Here is a 19,691-nt window from a genome sequence, read left to right as displayed (position 1 = left end):
AGATGCATTTTCCATGTACACATGGAAGCCATTTCTTCTGATGAGCATAGTAATTTGTCCCTGTTAGGAAGATGATTCCTTTATTTGCAATAATAGGTCTCTTAGCTCGAAGGGCTTGCAGTTACTGGGGCTTTTAGAGCTTAAATGGGACTCTCCCTGTGTCCAATGGTGAAAGTGTTCCCTCTAAAGGAACCAGGATCTCCAGGCCCACAGGTGAGCATTTCAGGGATGGAGAATATAAATTCCTCATGCAAGTTATAAACGAGGACAAGTTTAGCCATTCCTGCTTCCTTCCACACCTTAGTTCTCAGACCCATGTATTCTACCTATTGGAGACCTAGCACTATAAAATGCTTGGTGATTTAGGGTTATCTCACATCCTAGATAATAGTACCAGAATCTTGTAGGAAAAGCAGAGTGGATTAGTCTGTTTTGCTCTGAACTCACATCAGTAGCGAGGGATTCTTAATGGTGGAAGTCATGGCAAAAGGCATATCTAGGAGATATCAGATAGGTAGCAATGTCTAAGTTCCAGAGGAAGGTCTCCTAGGTAAGAAAGAACCTGGTTCAAACCATGATCCTGCTGATCTCTGCCTCCCGAGTAGCTGGAATTATAGCATGAGCCACTGAGTCCAGCTAGATAGGTAAAATTTTGATGGATGTGGAGATGGGGGACTACATTAAAAATAACTTTGTAAGAGCCAGTTGTGGTGGTGCAGATTTATAATCTCAGCACTTGGCAGGTAGAGGCAAGAGCATTTTGAGTTTAAGGTCTCAACAACACAGCAAACAACAACAAATAGTTTCATAAAAATCAGAAAGTATGCCAGTGTGAGGTTGGTAAAAATATATAGGCTTTTGGTATACATTCCTTTAAAAATTAGGTTAAAATTGGATTAAAAAAATCTAATAAGTTAGATTTTATCAGGCCAGTACAAGGAAATTTCTCGAATATAGAAATACTTGCTCTTGGACAAGTCAGTCAGCCATTTTTGCTCGCAATTATAGTACAGAGTTGAAGTAGATTACTACTGAGTTCCTTACCAACTCAAAAACCATGAATCTACTGCTGTGTGGTGATGAAACAGGTCTGGAGCTAGAAGACCTAGTCCCAACTACTTAACACCTGTATAACGGTCATAGATTTGTTTCTCTGGGAAGCAGACTCCAAGGTTCATAGATTCACGCACAGGTGGTTTATTGGGAACAAAGTCTGAAAGGGATGAGGGAAGTAGGGCTAAGCTGAGTGAGCATTTGAACTGCAATGTAGTTGTAATAAATGTGTAAAGAATCCCCAAGACTGGGATGACCATTCAAAGTACTCTTGCCTAATTTAAAGGTATTTTAGCCAAGACAGAGTGTCAGGGATGGGATTTACCCTCCCTTCAGAAATAAATAAACAGATAATACATGTGGAGAAATGGTTTTTAAAACACCGGACATCCAGTGGTTAAACTGGCTCTCCCTGTGAGATGAGAAACCAAGTGGATCCTATGATTGCCTTTGCTTACTGCCTAAAGAGACTACCCAGGCTATGGCTCAGTGAGAGGGAGCCAAGGTGGAGTCCAGTTGACATTTTCAGTTGAGTGTCTTGGAAGAATATGGTAGTTGTAATTCACATGGCAAAACACTATATAGGAGAGTAGAGCAGAGAGAAGGAGCTCTTGATATCTGTGGGGGTGCACCTTCATGTACACACAGAGGATCATTTGGCACATGCGCACGAGGAAATTATCATTCAAGATGAAAAGACGGAACAGTGACTGTCACTAACTTAGTGGGGTTATTGCCTATTCTTGTCATCTAATATTGGGTGCAGTTCTCAGAGGGATCTTATCTTACTGTGGGGAAATAATTATCCCTAGATTAAAAGTATTTTAAAAATAAGATGTGAAAGGATTGAGCTTTCCCAAAGTGGTTTAACTGCATCTTAGAGCAAATCTGAAGAACATTTATAGAAATACAAATGTATCTAGTAAACAAAAAGGTAAATTTTACATTGTCTAGCATCAAGTAAAAGGTGCCAAATAATTCAGAGAAGTAAAAAATTGTGATCCATACAATTACAACAATGAACTAATCAAAGCCAAACCAGAGCTGACATAGATGATATAATTAGTAGATAAGGACATTAAAATAGTTCTTATAACTATAGCAAGACATTAAAAGAGAAAAGTAGAAACATGGAAGTTATAAAAACACCGAAATCAAACTTGTAGTGATTATATAGCACAATGCCTGAGATAAAAAATAAAAAAATAACTACATAGGGTTAGTAGTAGAATAGATGTTGCTGAAAAAAAGTTTAGTGAGGTTGATAACCTGTTAATAGAAAGTCTTAGAAGATGAAACACACAGAGGAAAAAAACCAGAAAATAACACCAGGAGAGTTAGTGGTGAGATTAGTATAAGTGGCTAAAAATGCATATTGAGCCTCCAGAGGAGAGAAGGAGTGAGGGAGGGAAAAACATAATATATATAATAAAAATGTTATATATCTGTATCTATCTATCTATCCATGCATTTGAACCCAGGGCTTCATGCTTGCTAGTTAGGTGCTCTACCACTTAAGTTATGCCTCTATCTCTTTTTGTTCTGGTTATTCTGGAGAAAGAGTCTCACTGTTTCCCCAGGCTGGCATGGACCACAATTCTCCTATTTTAAATTTCTCACTGCCACTGGGATGTCAGGTGTGCATGCCACCATGCCCAGCTTTTTTCTATTGAGATGGGACAAACTTTTTTTTTTGTCCTAGCTGGCATGGAACCTGGATCCTCCTATGGAAGAGGATGCACTCCATAGTATCTAGCTGTTGGTTGAGATGTGGTCTTGGGAAAAATTTGCTTGGCTGGCCTCAAACTATGATCCTCCCAATCTCAGTCTCCCAAGTAGGTAGCATGAGCTATGTGCCTGGCTACAGGGGACATATTTGAAGAAATAATGGCTTTAAAAATATCTAAATTTAATGCAATCCAAGAAGCACTCAAAGCTAAAGAAGGAGAACCACACTAGGGCACCTCACAATCAATTTGACAAAAACCAGCAATAAAAAGGAAACTCTTAGAAGCAGCTAGAAATAAAAGACATAGGGTAAACAGAGGAGCAGAGATTCGAATAACAACAGATATTATTTCAGAAACAATATAATGTAGAAAACAGTGGAATGACATCTTTAAATAATTGAAAGAAAAAGCTGACAAATTAGGGGTTTAATATACAGTGAAAATATTTTTCAAAAATAAAGAGTAGCTTATAAAACAAAGAATCCAATACACCTGCACTATAAGAATAATGTTAAAGGAAATTCTTCAGCTAGAAGGAAAATGACACAAGATAGAAATCTGAATGAAGAGTACTGGAAATGGAAACTATTTAAGTACATGTAGGCAGTGTTTTTCTTATTACCTACACACTTAGAATCAATTGACTAAGGTAAGAATAATAAAAATTTACTGTGTAATGTACAACAATTTGTAGCAATAAAAATGGATTGCTTAGACTAATCATGTATATTGTGATTGTTGATATAGTTAGACTTAAGTCTATCATCTCGTTATTTGTTTTCCATTTGTGCCTCTGCTTTTTATCTACTTTTCTCTCTTTCCCCTTCTTCTCTATTACTTTGATATACAAGTCAATTTTTATCTTGATGCATAAGAGATGAGAAATAAATGAAGTGAACCTTATAATTGTCATACTTATGAGTGGAAAATTCTGGAAAATGCATAATAGGAAACAGTCATAAACTACTTGCAACCAAGAAAGGATCTAGATAGTAATGGCTTGGGTGGGTGATTTCTAAGTTTCGTTCTATTAGCTATGCTTGTCAACACTAGGCACAAGATTTAACAGCACTTCCTATTCTTGGTTAGATGGGCGAAGATGCAAATATCTCACCACTTTTCCCAGAAGAAAACCGGATTCACAAAATGAAAGTATCAAACCAGAAGTTTATTATGTATAATAACACATTTTAACACACTGCATTTCCATTACTTATCAATCTGGGGGCAGGAAGGAAGAGTGTAGCCAGATTATGTAGGAAACAAACAAGCATCATGTATATGTCTATATATTTCAGTAATGCTAGTGCAAGGGGATACAAAACCAGCCTTCAGAGTCCAGAACAAAAGCTATTCCTCCTTTCCCCCCTCATTTGGCCCCTCGGCGCTGCCTGAAATAGCGATTATAGGCAGCGTTGTATCCATAAACCATGGCATAGCGTTCACAAAGTCTGTAGTCATCACAGGCTTCCCGAGTGAGCTCGTAGGCTGGCTTGCTGCGTTCTCGGATCCTAGAAAGTGCAAAGAGAGGCAAAAATTGAGAAGTATAAAGAGAATGAGGAAATTTTAAAAATGGAAAAGGCAGTAAAGAAGGCATAAGGGAATACTGGAGAGAGCCCTTTACCTCAATACTAAGAGATATTTGAAGAACAGGGAGGGAAGGTAGAACTTTTTTTTTTGTTTATTTTTTTTACTTTCTTTTAAAAATGAAAATTTTTCTTTCTGCCCTTCTTCCCCTCTCCTTTCTGAGTTTCTGAGTCTTTCACAAAATAATCTTCTCATTATTCAGTTGTTTCTGTATATTGGTTTTTAATTCATTGACTTTAAGACACAATGAGAAGTAATCTGTGATGAAATCTCTTTGTTACTCCATTCAGATTGGTGATGGGGACCCCTCCCCCCACCATGAAGTTCTGGTACTCACCTCTCTTGGGCTTTAGCTTGCCATCTCTGCTGCGGGGACATAAAGGTATTAGCATTTCTCCTGTTAATGAAGGGATCTGAAAACAGAAAAGAAGTAAATGCAATTTTAGGGAAACAGTAGCTGAAAATACTACCATGAATCTTCTGTGGCACAAACATTTTTAAAACTCATTGACTCGTATTTTATGTAACCAGAGTTAGGTAAAGCAGATTTCATAAACTATCCGACCAGAGGAGATCAACAACCCACCTGTGTGCCTTAGAGACTTGTCATACAGGCCACAACAATTTTGTTTGTTCTTCTTTGGACAATCATCTTGCCTTTCTTATATTGGGTAATTCCCACTCAGTGTGTTTTCAATTTATTTGAGGAGAAATTGTCTCATGCTGAGTTCTTATAAAGTGTAGTTTATAACATATTACCAGTGCACGAGCAGTTTAAACACTATGAAAATATTGAACAAATTAAAAGTGGGAGTGATATTCTGTGTCTTACCATCCTTAGTCATTTTAAGTTCAGATATTCAACAGTGTTTAATGCTGACGCCTGTGGTCTCCCAGCTGACTTGGCCTCTCATTCTGTGCTTTGCCATTTGTTTTTACTCTTCATTTTCCATTTGTGTGGTGGATGTGGTGCCAACTCAAAATTTCCAAATGAGATTTTATGACTCCTAAGTATGTTGAACACAGTTGAAATGTCATAATATACTTCTTCAAGCTTTAAATATTGCTCATTTGGTGATTTTGACAGTCACTGGGTTCTTAAATTGACTTTAGTTTTCCAAAAGAGGCCCTGTCTTTCCTCTCTGTTATATGTCTTACCACTTTGTTTTCTTAAAAATGGGGAGAGATTCTTTAATGCAAGATATTGAAATAAGGAAGTCAAATATTTACTTACTAATTTCATAAGACTCCATGCTTTCATGAGATTCTGGAATTAAAAAAAAAGATTCAATATGTAGTTATTCATCACACGTTGAATTAGTCTAAGTATAGGGGTGGAAGGAAAGGCAAGAGTCAAAAAGATGTGAAGAATATATTTAGCAATGTGGTTATTAACAAATTCCAGGAATTCAGGATTTGTGAGTTGCTTCTCTAGCTCTGTCTTTGCTGTGAATATCTCTACACTTTAGTCTGTCTGATGTCAAAGGAGGTATTGACCAGTCTTGGCTAAAATTTATCAAGGGCTCTGAGTTCTTTAGAGAACAAAAGGACATGTTAAGTGCCACACAGAAGTCTCCAGAGAGCCTTCTCTGAGTCATTTGGGGCCTGCTTGGAGAGTAGGGTCAAGGAGGGTTACAGGAGGGCACAGAATAGCCAGACTTCTCCAGACAGAGATTTGCAGGCCATTTGCTTAGCTGGGCTTGACCAAGACAGTTTCTAAGAGGGTTCCGAAAGGCTCTTAAGAACGCGTGTTAAATTAGCAGCCTCAGAAACCACTGTCTGCAGCTGACAGCTCACCCTGGGCACGATGCCAGTGCAGAGGCTGTCAAAGCAAAAGTTTCCTCTTCCTACCGCTTTCCTGAGCACAACAGGTAAATTTGTGAATAGGACTTATGTTTGTAAGCAAGTGAGTTTGCTTCAAAAGTTAAAAAAAGGAGGTAAAGAAGTCAAATCCTCTTATAAAGAAAATTTGTGAATAATCTCAGGAGTGAGAAGCAGAATAGCTGGGGTTGTTAAGGTAATGTAGGCTTAAAAACAGCTAAAATATCTAGGTAATTGAAACATAAGGTGGAATTATTTTTAAAAATTGGATTCAAATTTCCTTCAAGTTTTGTTTGAGCAAACACAGACATTATACAGATGCCAGAAAAAATTATTTTTTGGCAATAGAAATTACGAAATTCATTTTTTTCTGGAATTCCTTAAGTGTAAAACTCAATTTTAAAATTAACTTGTTGGGCAAAAATAGTAAGTCCCTAGTAAGGGTTAGAGTTAATAATTTAGTTCTTAAAGGTAAATTTAAGTGATTTAACTTATATTCTTAACTCATACTAAACAGCAAAGAAATGTTAAAAATGAGAATACAGGGGCTGAGAATTTAAAGTCTTCTGAAATATCCAAGTTTCCAGGTGTGCAGAGAACTACCACTCAACTTGCTTGTTAAGTTGCTTGCAAGCTTCTGGATATTTAGAATATAAAGAGGCTTGATGGAAGGGATCTGTGTCCATGGAGACTGGGGAAAGTAAAATTCATGCTCTGGCTCTCTGAGATTACAGTGGAGCAAGAGGAGGACGAGGAGGCAGGAGAGAAAAAGGGGAAGCAAACACAAGGCAGAAGCACAAAGGGGAAAGCAGAGAAAGGTTTCTCACCGTAACACAAAGCTGCCACGGCTAAGGCAGCCAGAACAAGAAGAAGGAGCAGGCTCTTCATGGTCTCTTGGGGCGTTGTTGGGTGGGTCTCTCTCTGTGTCTTGTTTAGCAGCAGTAGGGAGAGGCTCCTACAGGCTGTTATGGAAGGGCTGAGCAGTTTTTATAAGAACCAGGGCAGCTGAAAGGGGAGGAACCAGTGGGAGGGGGAATGGAAAAGGTGGGGATGGGTTGGCATTAGTCTAGCCCTGGGACTTTTCCCAAATATTCATTCCTTCCAGATATTATCTACTTAAAATGGGCAGTTTTCCCTCACTCCTGGGCCTGGCAGTGCTACAGCAGGATGTTGCTCTGGTGCAGAAGCTGTGGCCACCCTGTGTTTGGGACCAGATCTAGGCAAAGGTTCACAGAGAGGGGAGTTGCCAAAATGTGGGTTTGCTTTTCTAATTCCTTCTCTGATCTACCCTCGTGGCCCTGACCACTGGCCTTTTGGGGTCAATCCACTGACAGAGTCACAGTGTTCTGTTTGTTCCCCCAATGGATGAAGGATGGGTTGTGGGGGGACAAAGTACCTCATTTTGTATGCTGGTTACATTTAGACACCACAGTAGGGCTGACTGTTCAGTCCTATACCAATACAGCATGAGTCTGGTCATATGCACCTTTTCCATTTTTTCCGGGTGCTCAGCAGGGGAGAGCTGTCTGGTGACTTGGTCAATTCCATTTCCCTACTTTGCAACTTTATATATAACTTGCTGTGACATTAGTCCAACCTGTGACTGATGCTCTCTTAGCCTGGTATCATTGATGGAGAAAGTGCAGCAAGGCAAAGAAGAGAGTACTCACTTCTCATTTTCTTAAGTCATTGTCTTGCTAATTAACTAATCTGATAATCCTAGGTGCTAATGAGGGGAGAGGGGATACAGACAAAGGACACATCCCTGAAGAGCAAGTAATAGCTGCTAGCTATGCACTGTTGCACTGTGCTCTTGCTGCAATGGATCCTCATACACAGGTTTTCACAAACTTGCACTTTCACTATCCCCCCACCCCCACCCTGAGGCCCCCAAGGGCTGTTTCTTTTCTAACAGGAGGACTCCAGTTTGGTGCCTCCGGTATCTTGTAGATATCTCTCTCTCATCAGAAAACCTTTTCTACTGGATGCATCTCTGTTGCTTGGGAACCTAAGAATCTTCTCTCAGGGTTACACATTGTGTAAAAGCTTTGGCTTCCGTACCTCTGACTCTGGGGTGGAACAGCAAAAGGACTGAGTTGTGGGTGGACGAATGGAGTCATTTTAAGAAGCATTTATGAAACTCTAGGTGGAGCCTCATGGTTCATTCTTTTCGTCTTACTGGGATAGACTTTCCATCCCACCTGCCATCCTGTGAAGAGCATTTTTAAATTATTGAAGGAGTCCCTGTTAAACAAAGTAGCTCAGTCGAAATCTGGAAGATTAGGGAATTCTGAGGGACCAATAAAATTCAGGTTTCCCTCCATTATTTTTTTCATGTGAAGACATAGATTCTTTGAGATAAAATCTTAAGGATCTCAATAAATAAATAAATAAGACAATGTATGTTCACCCCTGATAAATTCAACCATCACCATTTCCAATCACAAGATTGGTGGTTGTTTTCCTGTTTAAGTCACAAACTTGCCCTTGGAGTTGCTTCTGTGTCCTTTTCCCAAGGTGAATCACTCAAATCATTGCATTATCAGTAAGTAACTGCAAATCCATGATCCAGTTCACTACATTGCATGGTTGTGGAAGAAGGATTGGCATTGTGTATGTAACCAGCTCAGTTAGCATATCACACAAGTTCAGCTGCACTATTTCATCCTTAAAATGAGTAGGCTACGCTGGACACTGGTGGCTCACACCTGTAATCCTAGCTACCCAGGAGGCAGAGACCAAGAGGATCACAGTTCAAAGCCAGCCAGAGCAAATAATTCACGAGACTCTATCTTGAAAAAAGCACCACAAAAAAGGGCTGGTAGAGTGGCTCAAGGTATAGGTCCCAAGTTCAAACCCTAGTATCACCAAAAAACAAAAAAATGAGTAGGCAACTTCCTATTTCCAAAACTAAAGAGATTCCTCCCCTCTTTCAACTATAAACATGCTTTTCTAAAAAAGTAAAAATGATAATCAACACATAGTCATTTTATACATATTTATGGACTAACATATGTGGTGTATAAAGATGGGATCAGAGTAATTGGAATATCCATCACTTTGTGTACATTAGCTCCATCGTGTCCAGCTAGGGACTCCTCTACTCCCAAATTCAGATAGCAACTGTGCACTTTCAGCCTTCTGACATCACGATTGTTCATTTTTACACTCTGAAACCAAACTGGAAAGCCTCACATTTCTTTTTCCAACTTAAGCTTTTCACCTTTATTACAAAAGTCATTTTACTGCTGCTTCTACTGGGTTCCATAAGCTTGTAAGCCTTTCTCTTTACCATCTTGGCTTTTGGGAAATGTTCCTCACTGGTCCCTGTCTTTCCTTTTTCACTCTCTGCATCTATTTCTGAGTTCTTCTATGGTAAATCCCATTTATATAGGAATTATAAAAACTACTAATGTGTGTGAGAATTCAGATATCTTCTTTTTTATCTTCCTTGTATTATTCCCTGTCTCAAAGTTAATTTTGTGGATGGCAGCTCCACAAATGCTGAGGATCTAACCCAGGGCTTTCACATGCTAGGCAGACACCCTACCACTGAGCTCTATCTCCAACTGCAAGTCGCTCACATATATATTTTTAAACAGGGTTTAACTATGTAGACCATGCTAGCCTTGAACTCATGATCTTCTACTTCACTCTCCTCAGTTCTGGAATTATAGGCATGAACCAACATACCTGGCTTGTCATACATTTTATCTATCTACCTGTCTGTCTGTCTATCTATCTATCTACCTATCTATCTATCTATCTATCTATCTATCTATCTATCTATCTATTTATCCATCTATCTATCTATATCTATCATCTATCCATCTATCTACCATCTATCATCTATCTGTCATCTATCTATCTATTATCTATCTAACTATCATCTATCTATCTATTGTCTCTGTATTTATTTTTGTGGTTCTGGGGATTGAGCTAGTCTCCACCTGCATATTTTTATAAAGAGGACTTGGACCTTCTGAAGAGGGAAGCATGTTTTTCATCGGAAAGGATCAAGACTGATTCATCTGAATGAAGAGAGAAGGAAAGAATGGAGGAGAACAAAGTGGAGTGAGAGAAATGAGAAGAGCTTTGCAGATTTGGCTTTCTGGGTGAGTAGTTTGAGTTAAGGGGAGAGAAACTTTGGGATAGCTTTTGAATGTGATACATTAAAAGTAAGATATGAGTTTTTTGATTATGAACAGGATTATTTGAGATTATAAAATATTGTTTGATAACAACCAAGAATTACTAGAATTTTAAAAATTACTCTTGGCTGCTAGTTTCATTTTTTTAATTGGGATATCTTGTAAAGGCTAGACCACATGCAGTTCCAACTTATAAGTGACTACAATAATGACACAGGAAGAGTAAAGTTTATATATTTTCTCTATCAATTCTGTCTCCTCTCTCTGTCCTTGCTTGTCTTTTCTCTAACTCTTTTTCAAGATGGTAAGGCATTTTGTCCCTTTGAGGAATTTTCCTGGCTCCAGTCAGATTTCTTTCTTTCTTTCTTTCTTTTTTTTTTTTTGGTGTTCCATGAGATTCAGCTTTATTTATGCAATGTTGGTTTTATGAGTTCATCTTATGTTTTTTAAACTGGCAGCATTAAAACTTGCACCATTGCCAGTAAAAGAAAAAGGCAAACAAGAAAAGAAGCAGCAGCAGCCCTGAAGATAAAAACAGAAGTCACTTTCTAGGACATCCTAGGACAATGAATTGAGACCAAAATCTGAACAACTTCATGGGACAGTGCTGACCTCTGGGTCTTTCTCTTAAGGGAAGAACCTTGAATGGATTCTACATCTCCAATTTCTTCATTGACATGACTTTCCAGGCACAGAAAACTTATTCCTCTTCTTAGTTTGTCTTAGCTGAACTGAGTGGAAATAAATGTCTGTCAAACTCAGGCATGGATGGAGCATCTGAGAATCATGAGCAGAAACTTCTGAGGGAATCAATGGATCTCCTGGTGGGACAGCGCAGATTTTTCTTTTCTTCTCATATAGCTTATTTCATTCACCCTTTTCCTTCTTATTAAGGGCTTCATTTTTTTTTTACTTTTTTTTTTTAGCATGCATTATAGTACAAGGTGGTTTCATTGTGATATTTCCATTGATGCATACAGTGTACTTCAAACTGGTTCACTCCTCTGTTATATTCCCTTAACTCCTTTGTCTCATCCACTCTTTTGAAACAGCATTTGGTGGGTTTCATTACGCTATCTTCATTTATATATATTGTTTATAATTTATATATAATATATATTATATAATGTACTTTGATCCTCTTCACCCCTGGTACTCTCTCCTTTTCCTCTTCCTCTCTTGTTGATCCCCTGACAACCTCCCTTTTACACTCAAGTCCCATCATCACCACCACCACCACCATCACCACCACCACCACCATCACCACCACCACCACCATCACCACCACCACCCTCATCATTTTAAGCCCAGATTCACATATGAGTGAAAACATTCAATATTTGGGTTTTTGAATAAAGGCTTCAATTTCTAAAAATGATAGTGCTATAGTGTGGATAGTGTTAAAGTAACGCTCATGTGTTAAACTTTGTCCTTAAGTGGTGCTATTGGGTGGTGGTAGAATCCTAAAGAGGGTGTAGGGGGGCTAGTGGAAGGTACTTAGATCACTAGAGAAGCGCCCTTGGAGGGGATTGTGGGAGCTCTGCCTTTTCTTTCTTTGTTCTCTGGTTTGTGATGAGAATGGGTTTGCTCTGTCACCCATACTATGATTTGCTGTCTTCCCACAGGTCCAAAGCAATAGTGCCAACTAATCATGGATCAGAACGCCCCCAAACTAGAAGCCAAAATAACCATTTTCTATTTATAAGTTGATTATCTCAGGCATTTTGTTGCAAGGAGGGGAGACTGACTAATACAGATAGCAATTATCAAATAAGAAGTATACAACTATCCAAGTGATATTCCCATGTGCAAAGTACTTGCTATAAACTAGTTAATCTGATGATAACTTTTTATTCAATGTGTTATTTATGTCCTGTAATAATCCTAGAACCTGAGTATAATAAATCACATCTTATATATAAGAAAGTAGAGGGCCAAAGGAGTCTAACAGTTTAATCCAAGGTCACACAGCAACTAAGTGGTAAAGGCAGGATTCAAACCCAGGTCCATTTGATGTCCAAGAATGTGGCTGAATCACTGATACAACCATGCAATATTTCCTAAGGTTCTGGTACCTCCTTAAGTAATTTTGTGATTGTGTCTGTAGGGTTCCTTGAGTTCCCAATTTCATAGAAAAAGATAAAATTATACAAAGATACACATATTTAAGATGATAACTTATTCAACATCCTTTAAAATAGGACAGTAGAAATTAAAGATTTATATATTACCCCTTAAGCTCAGAAAATTAAAAAACTTATAAAAACATAAAGGGATGAGTTGAGTATTGGATTCTAAATCTATCATTTCTCTGTCCACTACTTTGCACACTAAATTGTCACCCCAAACATGCTCCAGCTTAAATGTGCTACTTTCCAAAAACCTGTCATTTTAGTTCAGGAATCACCAAGTCTTCTCCCAGTGTCTATGAACTCATGTTTATTGGCTGTCGTCTGACACTCTGGGTTGTATATTAAGAATGCAGTCTCCCAGTGCCTATAAAACCAATATCTACAGTTACTTAGACCTGAAGCAAAAACGAAAATCTCGGCTCAATTTAAAAAATGCTCATTCAAGTCAAAGCAAAATAGAGAACAGGTTCTATGTCTGCAGTCTCGGCTAGAGATGAAGTTAGGAAAAGCTGTCTGTTTACTCATCAGCCTCTGGTTGGTTTTTCTGGATGTGTTGTGATGAAGATGATGTCTAGAGAAATTCTCCCATGGTACCATGGCCTCACTGGGAGCAAAGCATCCCTTTATATCGATCTTACAGTCATTCTTTAGAGTCTCTTTTCATTATTCCAATTTACTAAGATAAAAACACTCCCTTCTATGTTCAGAAGATTTATAACATTAAGAAATGGAGCCAAATAGCCTGTAGGAAATGAGGGAGGTATTGATGACTGGCAGAGACACGAGTCTTAAAGGTAGGATGGGTGAGGAGATGGGAAATGAGTTGGATGGAGGCAGGGGGAGTATGTTTATCATTTGTGAAGTTATGAAGTGAAAGGAGAGGATGATTTGCTCACTGAAGCACCATGCTCAAGAATTTGAAAGTGTGATTATTTAAGTTGTAAAAAAGTCATATTAGGGAAGCTAGAAATAGCACTTTAAACAGTGGTGAGTTGTTGAAGAGAGTTTTAAGTAAACATAATAATGATCAACCATTAGTTATTAAAGTAAGTTAAAAATAGTTGGTGACTTAAAGTTGAAATGAGAAATGAAAATATACTCTTTTTTGAAATCCTTCAGTCAGAGGTATGTATCTAAATAGACCTTATGTCTCATCCAACAGTAGTTCTTCAACTTTAAATTTTTCTTAAGGTGATTTTAACTTTCGGTAATGTATTAATTTAGAAGAAGACAGCTGCAACTTCCTGTCTTATAGTTAGATTCCATTTTACACATTCTTAGCTCTCTCAAACCAAAATCACCCCTGGAAAAAAAGGAAAATTAAGGGAGTGTGCATCCCCCAGCTTCACTCCATTTTGCTATTTTCTTTGTTCTTTTGGTACCGCCTCAGATAAACATTCATCAGTTCATCTGGATTGGACTCTGAAGATAGGCTCTGTAGAAAGTAGATACCCCTCTTTAAAGGATGTAGTTTTTGGATTAATAATAACATACGGACTTGAATTTTGGCTCTGCCACCTACTCTTTGCATGACATTCAATAAGTCACTTAAGCTCCCGAGTCTCCATTTTTCAGTTACACAATCAGGGGTTATAAAACCCAATTCAGAAGACTTGGATGGATTAAATCAAACAGTACACACAGAGCCTCCTGCTTAAGGGCTGGCATGTAATATCTATAGAATATACACACATATTCACACATATACCCAGAGTTATTTTTAAAGAACATTGATTCAACTTTGTTGGACTAGTGTCACTTATGCTTTTTTTAAACCCTAGTATTTGAGGAATAGATTGCCAAAGCAATCTTAGTGATAACCAAAGCAGAGGAGAGAAGGCAAGAAATGGGAGGAATAGAATTAGCAAGGCCTCGTCCAATGAGAACAAAAGCTGAATCCAGAAAAGCTCATTTGGGTTCTGATGCTGCCACTCAATGGCTGTGTGACTGTTCAGCAAGTCATTTATGTTTTGAAACAGAAGTGTTGGAATAGACCTCTGTAGTTTTATGCTTCTAAATTATTTCATCCTTCAAGTGGATAAACAAGATAAAGAAATTATTATATAAGCCAGTGTTTGAAGGAACACTCTGTTCTTCATGCAAGTTTGCAAGTGGTCCTTCCAGGACTGCTTGGTGTTTGGATGTCCACACCTAGGACTGGAAACCACTAACAAGATGCCTTGCAAAAGCTCCATTCAAATCTCTGCTTGTCAGTCAGCCCTGCCTGCTGTTTCTTCCCAGTTGCAGTCAAGTAACTTGATGCATTCGCTTTGGACCTTGATAGGCATTGAAATCTTTGGGACAAAAAAAAAAAAGCAATCTTTCCAGCCAGTGTTTGGTCTGTGAAAGTAAAATCTCCTTCTCACAGAAGAGATCTGAAACTCTGCAATTCCTCTCTTTGGTTTAATCATGTAATTCTTGCAAAAGAGATGAGATGAAATTCAGAAAAGGCAGCTTAGAGAGAACACAAAGGAAACGTTTCCAAGTTAGTGTTAAGAAAAGTAGAGTGCAGGGTATCCCTTTGCTTATCCAGCTAAGAAGTGAACAGGCCGTGAAATAAGAGATTATTTCCACATCTGATTCTCCCCGATAGAATTGTTATGGAACAAAAGGCATTGAAGTGGGCTTTAGGCTGATCTGTAGAAATTTATTTCAGTCCTGCCCTCTGGTACTTGTTTTAGAATTCCTATAATCAGTGTTTGTCCGAATCTTGGTGGCCTCGCCTCTGTCTCCGATTCTTCTAATTTATTATTCTCTGTCTTTCCTGTCTTCTCACAATCCTACGTTATTTATTTCCTTGCCATTATGGAATTTTGAAAGAGACTTTTATTTTGAGAGAATGAAAGGGAACTTTTCACACTGGGATTCTTAGTCTTTTGGAAGGGGATCCATGAGTGGGAGTAAGATGGGAACCAAAGGGAAGGAAACAAGATGTAATGTGATGTATTTTCTCTTGTTCTATTTTGAGATGTCAGTAGGACAGTGAAATGGATATGCTCTGTAGTGTGGGATAGTGAAAATGAGAGTCGAGCATGGACACTCATTTATCTTGTTTCTCCACCAGTTTTCTGAGCTTAGCCTCTGGATCTTACTCATCTTTAAAACACAACAGATTTGCATTACTTACAGAATTAAGCCAATTTCCATCTTACATGCTCCCCCAATTTACTGATGGCATCATGAGAGAGTGGAAAAGAGCCCAGGCTTTGGAATCAGGAGGACTCAATGTGAATTTGGCTTGATTTGTCACTCAGTTATCACTACCATCTCTCTGATGCTCGTTTTCTTCTGGAAAAATGGAGGTGATAATAGGCAGTAGCTTATAGAGTTCTGCATGGAATTAATTGAGAGAATTCATGCAAGGAAGTAGATGACACAGTGCTTGCATTTAGTAAATGTTCCATGAAATAGCTGCCATTATTATTTCTAGTTAACTATGTGACCCTGGATAAGTCACTTCCTCCTTGTAACATAGGAGTGGTAATTGTTTCGTAAATCATTGTGAAGATTCAATGAGAGACAACCCTTGTAAAATATCTGGCAAGTGTCTGCAATGTAATAGGTGCTTATTAAATGATATTTCCTTGTCTCTGTTCCTAGCTGTCTTTTCATTCTTTTCTTTCACTATTTCCCTTCATGTAATCAGTGCTTTAGCCAAACTGAGCAACTTGTTCTTAAGATGTCCCTCAGGGTTTATTGTCACAACTTTGCACATTTTGTAGTATCCTTTCCTCTTTTTTTTCTTCTTTTTCTTTCCTGTCTTATTTCTAGTGACCTTGGTCATTTTTAAAGGCTTAGCCTAAACTACATCTGCTACATAATATCTTACTGAAGCTACCCATCTGGATTTTCTTTTTTTAAAAACTCCCTTAGTGTTGTGTTTAATTTCTTTACCAGCACTTATCTTTTTTTTTTAATTATACAGACATTCTATTTTGTCTCTTGCTGCACACACTCTTCCTAGCTATTGATGGTACAAACACCTGTCTCATCTTCTTCCTCTTCTCCATACATGTTTATCCACCAGGCTCCAACTCATTATTTTGGAACTTGTTATCTCTAGAAAGACTGAATTTGTTCTTGCTTAAAGAAGAAAGAATTCTCTTAGTGATTTTGCATGTTGGATTAAATGCTTCTTTTGAGTTTTCACACTAACTCCGTGATACTTTTTCATAGATCTTACTCAATTTCATTGCTGAATACTGCAATTACCTGCTTATATGACTTCATCCTACAACAAACTTCTCATTTACTGTTGCAGCCCTCATTCCTGACACTTGCTGCCAGTCCACAGTAAGTACTTCTGTATGTTTCTTGAACTGAACTGACCTAAAAGTTCAGTGTCAGGCATGGACACCACAAAAGCTCAATGAACTTGCCCTTAACGGTCTACAGCAGTGGACGCATAACTTTAACTAAAAATATCCTTGTCCTTTAACTAAGGTATTAATTTATTTTTTTGGTAAAGAATGGAAATTACTGAATATAATTGGAAATACTAAATAATTATATAGTATGCTCACTCTTTGTTTTTCTAATTTTGGCTTATATAACAATCCAACTATTAAGTTAAATGATTATCCTTTTTTGAAATAGCAATATTCCTCAAAAGTTTTCAGATAATAACACTATAAAATTAAATTATAATGTGTACTCTCTTTAAAAGGAAAATCTTGGCGAAACCCCTTGAGTAGCAAGAATTCTTCCAGAAGGGTAAAATTTTAAAAAATGTTTCCTTATTGTATTTGGGATGTAAATTTTCCCTCTATATGTTTTCTTACATCTGGATTTTCACATCTTGTGCACGACGCAAAGGTTACATACAGGAGTTGACTCCATATGCGGTACCAAACTTCTACAAGATGCATATTTCAGAAGTTCAATGGAAAGAAAACACAAATTTATAAAAGATATAAAAGGGTAGCTTTAATTAATTAATTTTTCATGATGTTAATATGAACAATTAATACTTATTAAGAAGTGTTTCATTTCTTTCTTTTCTCACTTTTTTTTTGGTCCATCAAAACAAGCCTCTCTCATTTATACCAGATAGCTTAAAACAAAGTACAACATTTAGGTTGAAAGGAAAAATATAAATGTAGTCTCTATAACTAACATACAAAAAATTAATTCATGAAAAAGAGTATGTCTCTCCCAAAGTTTCTCCTTTCTCTATAAATACAGATTTTTTACACTCATGGAACATTTACTAAATATCTGAAAGGAAGAAAATTTTGTCTCTTTCCCTTTTCCAAGAATATGTGCTGTATTTGTTGGAACAAGTTTCAGTACTTCCTTCTCATCCTCAGATAATGATGCCAGGTAAACTTTCTCACAGGGTCACAGCCAGAGCTGGAGGATTTCTGGGGATACATGTTCCCAAGCCAAAGGTTTCTGGGAACGAGTAAGAACTCAGACAAAGGTACTGGTGCTTCTCTATACCATTTGAACATCAAGTGTTCAGACACTTAATATTTTGTGGCCAGAAATAAATTATATGGATAATGGTGCATAAATAAAAATGTTCTTGAAACAACTGGAGGTTAGTTTTGAACTTAGCTAATCTGGCACCCTGTCTTGGACTTGACAGCCTCCACATCTGAACTTTATATTAAGCGTTTTACTTGGACTCACCCCTTCTAGGGCCAGACACAGTCCATCTGGCTGGGGTTTTTCCTTTGTAAGCTCAAAGATAAATAAAAAACCTCACTTACTGCTCAGCTCTTCTCACCAGTGTGTCTTTGTGTTGTATAAAAGGACAGCAGTGGTACAGGCTGCCATGAACAGATTTCACAATGCTGACTTGTAGAAATGGTTTCCGCATGGGGTAAGATTAGATTAATTGCTCAAACACCAGATAGTGAAAGAATCCTAAGGCATTTCAACTATCCTTAAATAAAGATCAAGAAAGGAAAATGTACTAAAACATTTTAGTGATTCTGTAAATAAATTTATACAGGCCTTGGTGTATGACCTGTTCTTTAAATTATCTAAGTTTTAAGCAATACCTTAAAGAAAAAACTCATAGTACTAGTATTCATCAACACTAAAAGATATATGCATCAAAAGGAGGCAATTCTTACTATTCTTATGTCAAGTACAAACATCTTTGATGGAGACCAGGAATAAAAAGTATGCATGCAACTGAATGAATCTGTAATTTTGGTCTTATGGAGGTCACGTATTTCTAGACCTCTAAAATTCCCATGTGTATATGACTCTAAAATATAGTTTTAAATATTATCTTGATATGAAAAATATAATTTACTTTTGTACACTTCTTCTAGGGAGATGGAGACTCAGAGATGTCAGCTGAGTTTGTCTACAGGTACATCATGGGCTTTCATGATGTACCTTGAGCTTTTCACCTGACTTGGATCTGTTCTCTGGGTGCATATTTCATTTATGGCAGATTACGTATCATTTATATATGTCTAAAAAGGAAAGGCTAGAGTCAACCCAGATCTGTATCCAAATGTAATATACATTATATTGCTTAGCAAATAGTAAGCACTCAATAATTATTTGCTAAAAAGAAATTATAACTACAAATTAACATATTGATGACAGGACAATTTCTATGCATAATGAGAGATTTTATTTATTTGCTCATTAATTTACAAAACACTTATAAGCTACATACACTATGCCGGATACTCTGTTTGAGTTGATAATAAAATTATAACCTATAGCAGGGGATAGGAAGACATGTAAACAAATAATTAAATACTTCGAGAAAGTCTTTGATTGTGTAAAAAACATTATATTGTAGAAATGGCATATATTCTGTAATAGGAAAACTCTACTAGAACAGAAAAATATAGCCCTTAAAAACATGAATGTACCTCACATTTCAACATGTGTACACCTACCCTCGCAAACTGTGACTAGATCAAGCAATAGGTTACATAAGTTAAAGGGTAAACAAATTATAAAAAGGGATATTTTGTTTTATGTTATTTTAAATTATTTATTTACTTGTTCAAGACAGTGTCTTGCTATGTTGCCGATGCTGGCCTGGAACTTATTATGCAGCTCAGTATGCAAAACTGAATGCTTTAATATGCCTTTCTTTGAAACTCAAAAACCGCACACCAAACAAAGAATACTCATTGTTTTTCTACCATATTTTAGAAAATATTCTATATCATCACACAAGGAAGCTTCAATAATTCCAAAGTATCACTATCTCATGGGTTGCTCTTTCTGATCATAAT

At 37.3% G+C, this 19,691-nt stretch overlaps 1 protein-coding gene across 1 annotated transcript; it reads right to left on the bottom strand.

The window, feature by feature from the left end:
• Positions 1-3,930: 3,930 nt before the first annotated feature.
• Mgp (matrix Gla protein) lies at positions 3,931-7,178 on the bottom strand. The gene is made up of 4 exons (XM_020167679.2): positions 7,019-7,178; positions 5,605-5,637; positions 4,708-4,783; positions 3,931-4,294 (listed from the first exon to the last, which is right to left on the bottom strand). The coding sequence occupies exons 1-4, from the start codon at positions 7,077-7,079 to the stop codon at positions 4,153-4,155; spliced, it is 312 nt and encodes a 103-aa protein (XP_020023268.1). The 5' UTR covers positions 7,080-7,178; the 3' UTR covers positions 3,931-4,152.
• Between the last annotated feature and the right edge of the window lie 12,513 nt (positions 7,179-19,691).

This window comes from Castor canadensis, chromosome 6 (genome assembly GCF_047511655.1).
Source record: "Castor canadensis chromosome 6, mCasCan1.hap1v2, whole genome shotgun sequence".
Taxonomy (NCBI): Eukaryota; Metazoa; Chordata; class Mammalia; order Rodentia; family Castoridae; genus Castor; species Castor canadensis.
Note: the sequence above shows the minus strand (reverse complement) of the source record. Positions and strands in the feature narration are given on the sequence as shown.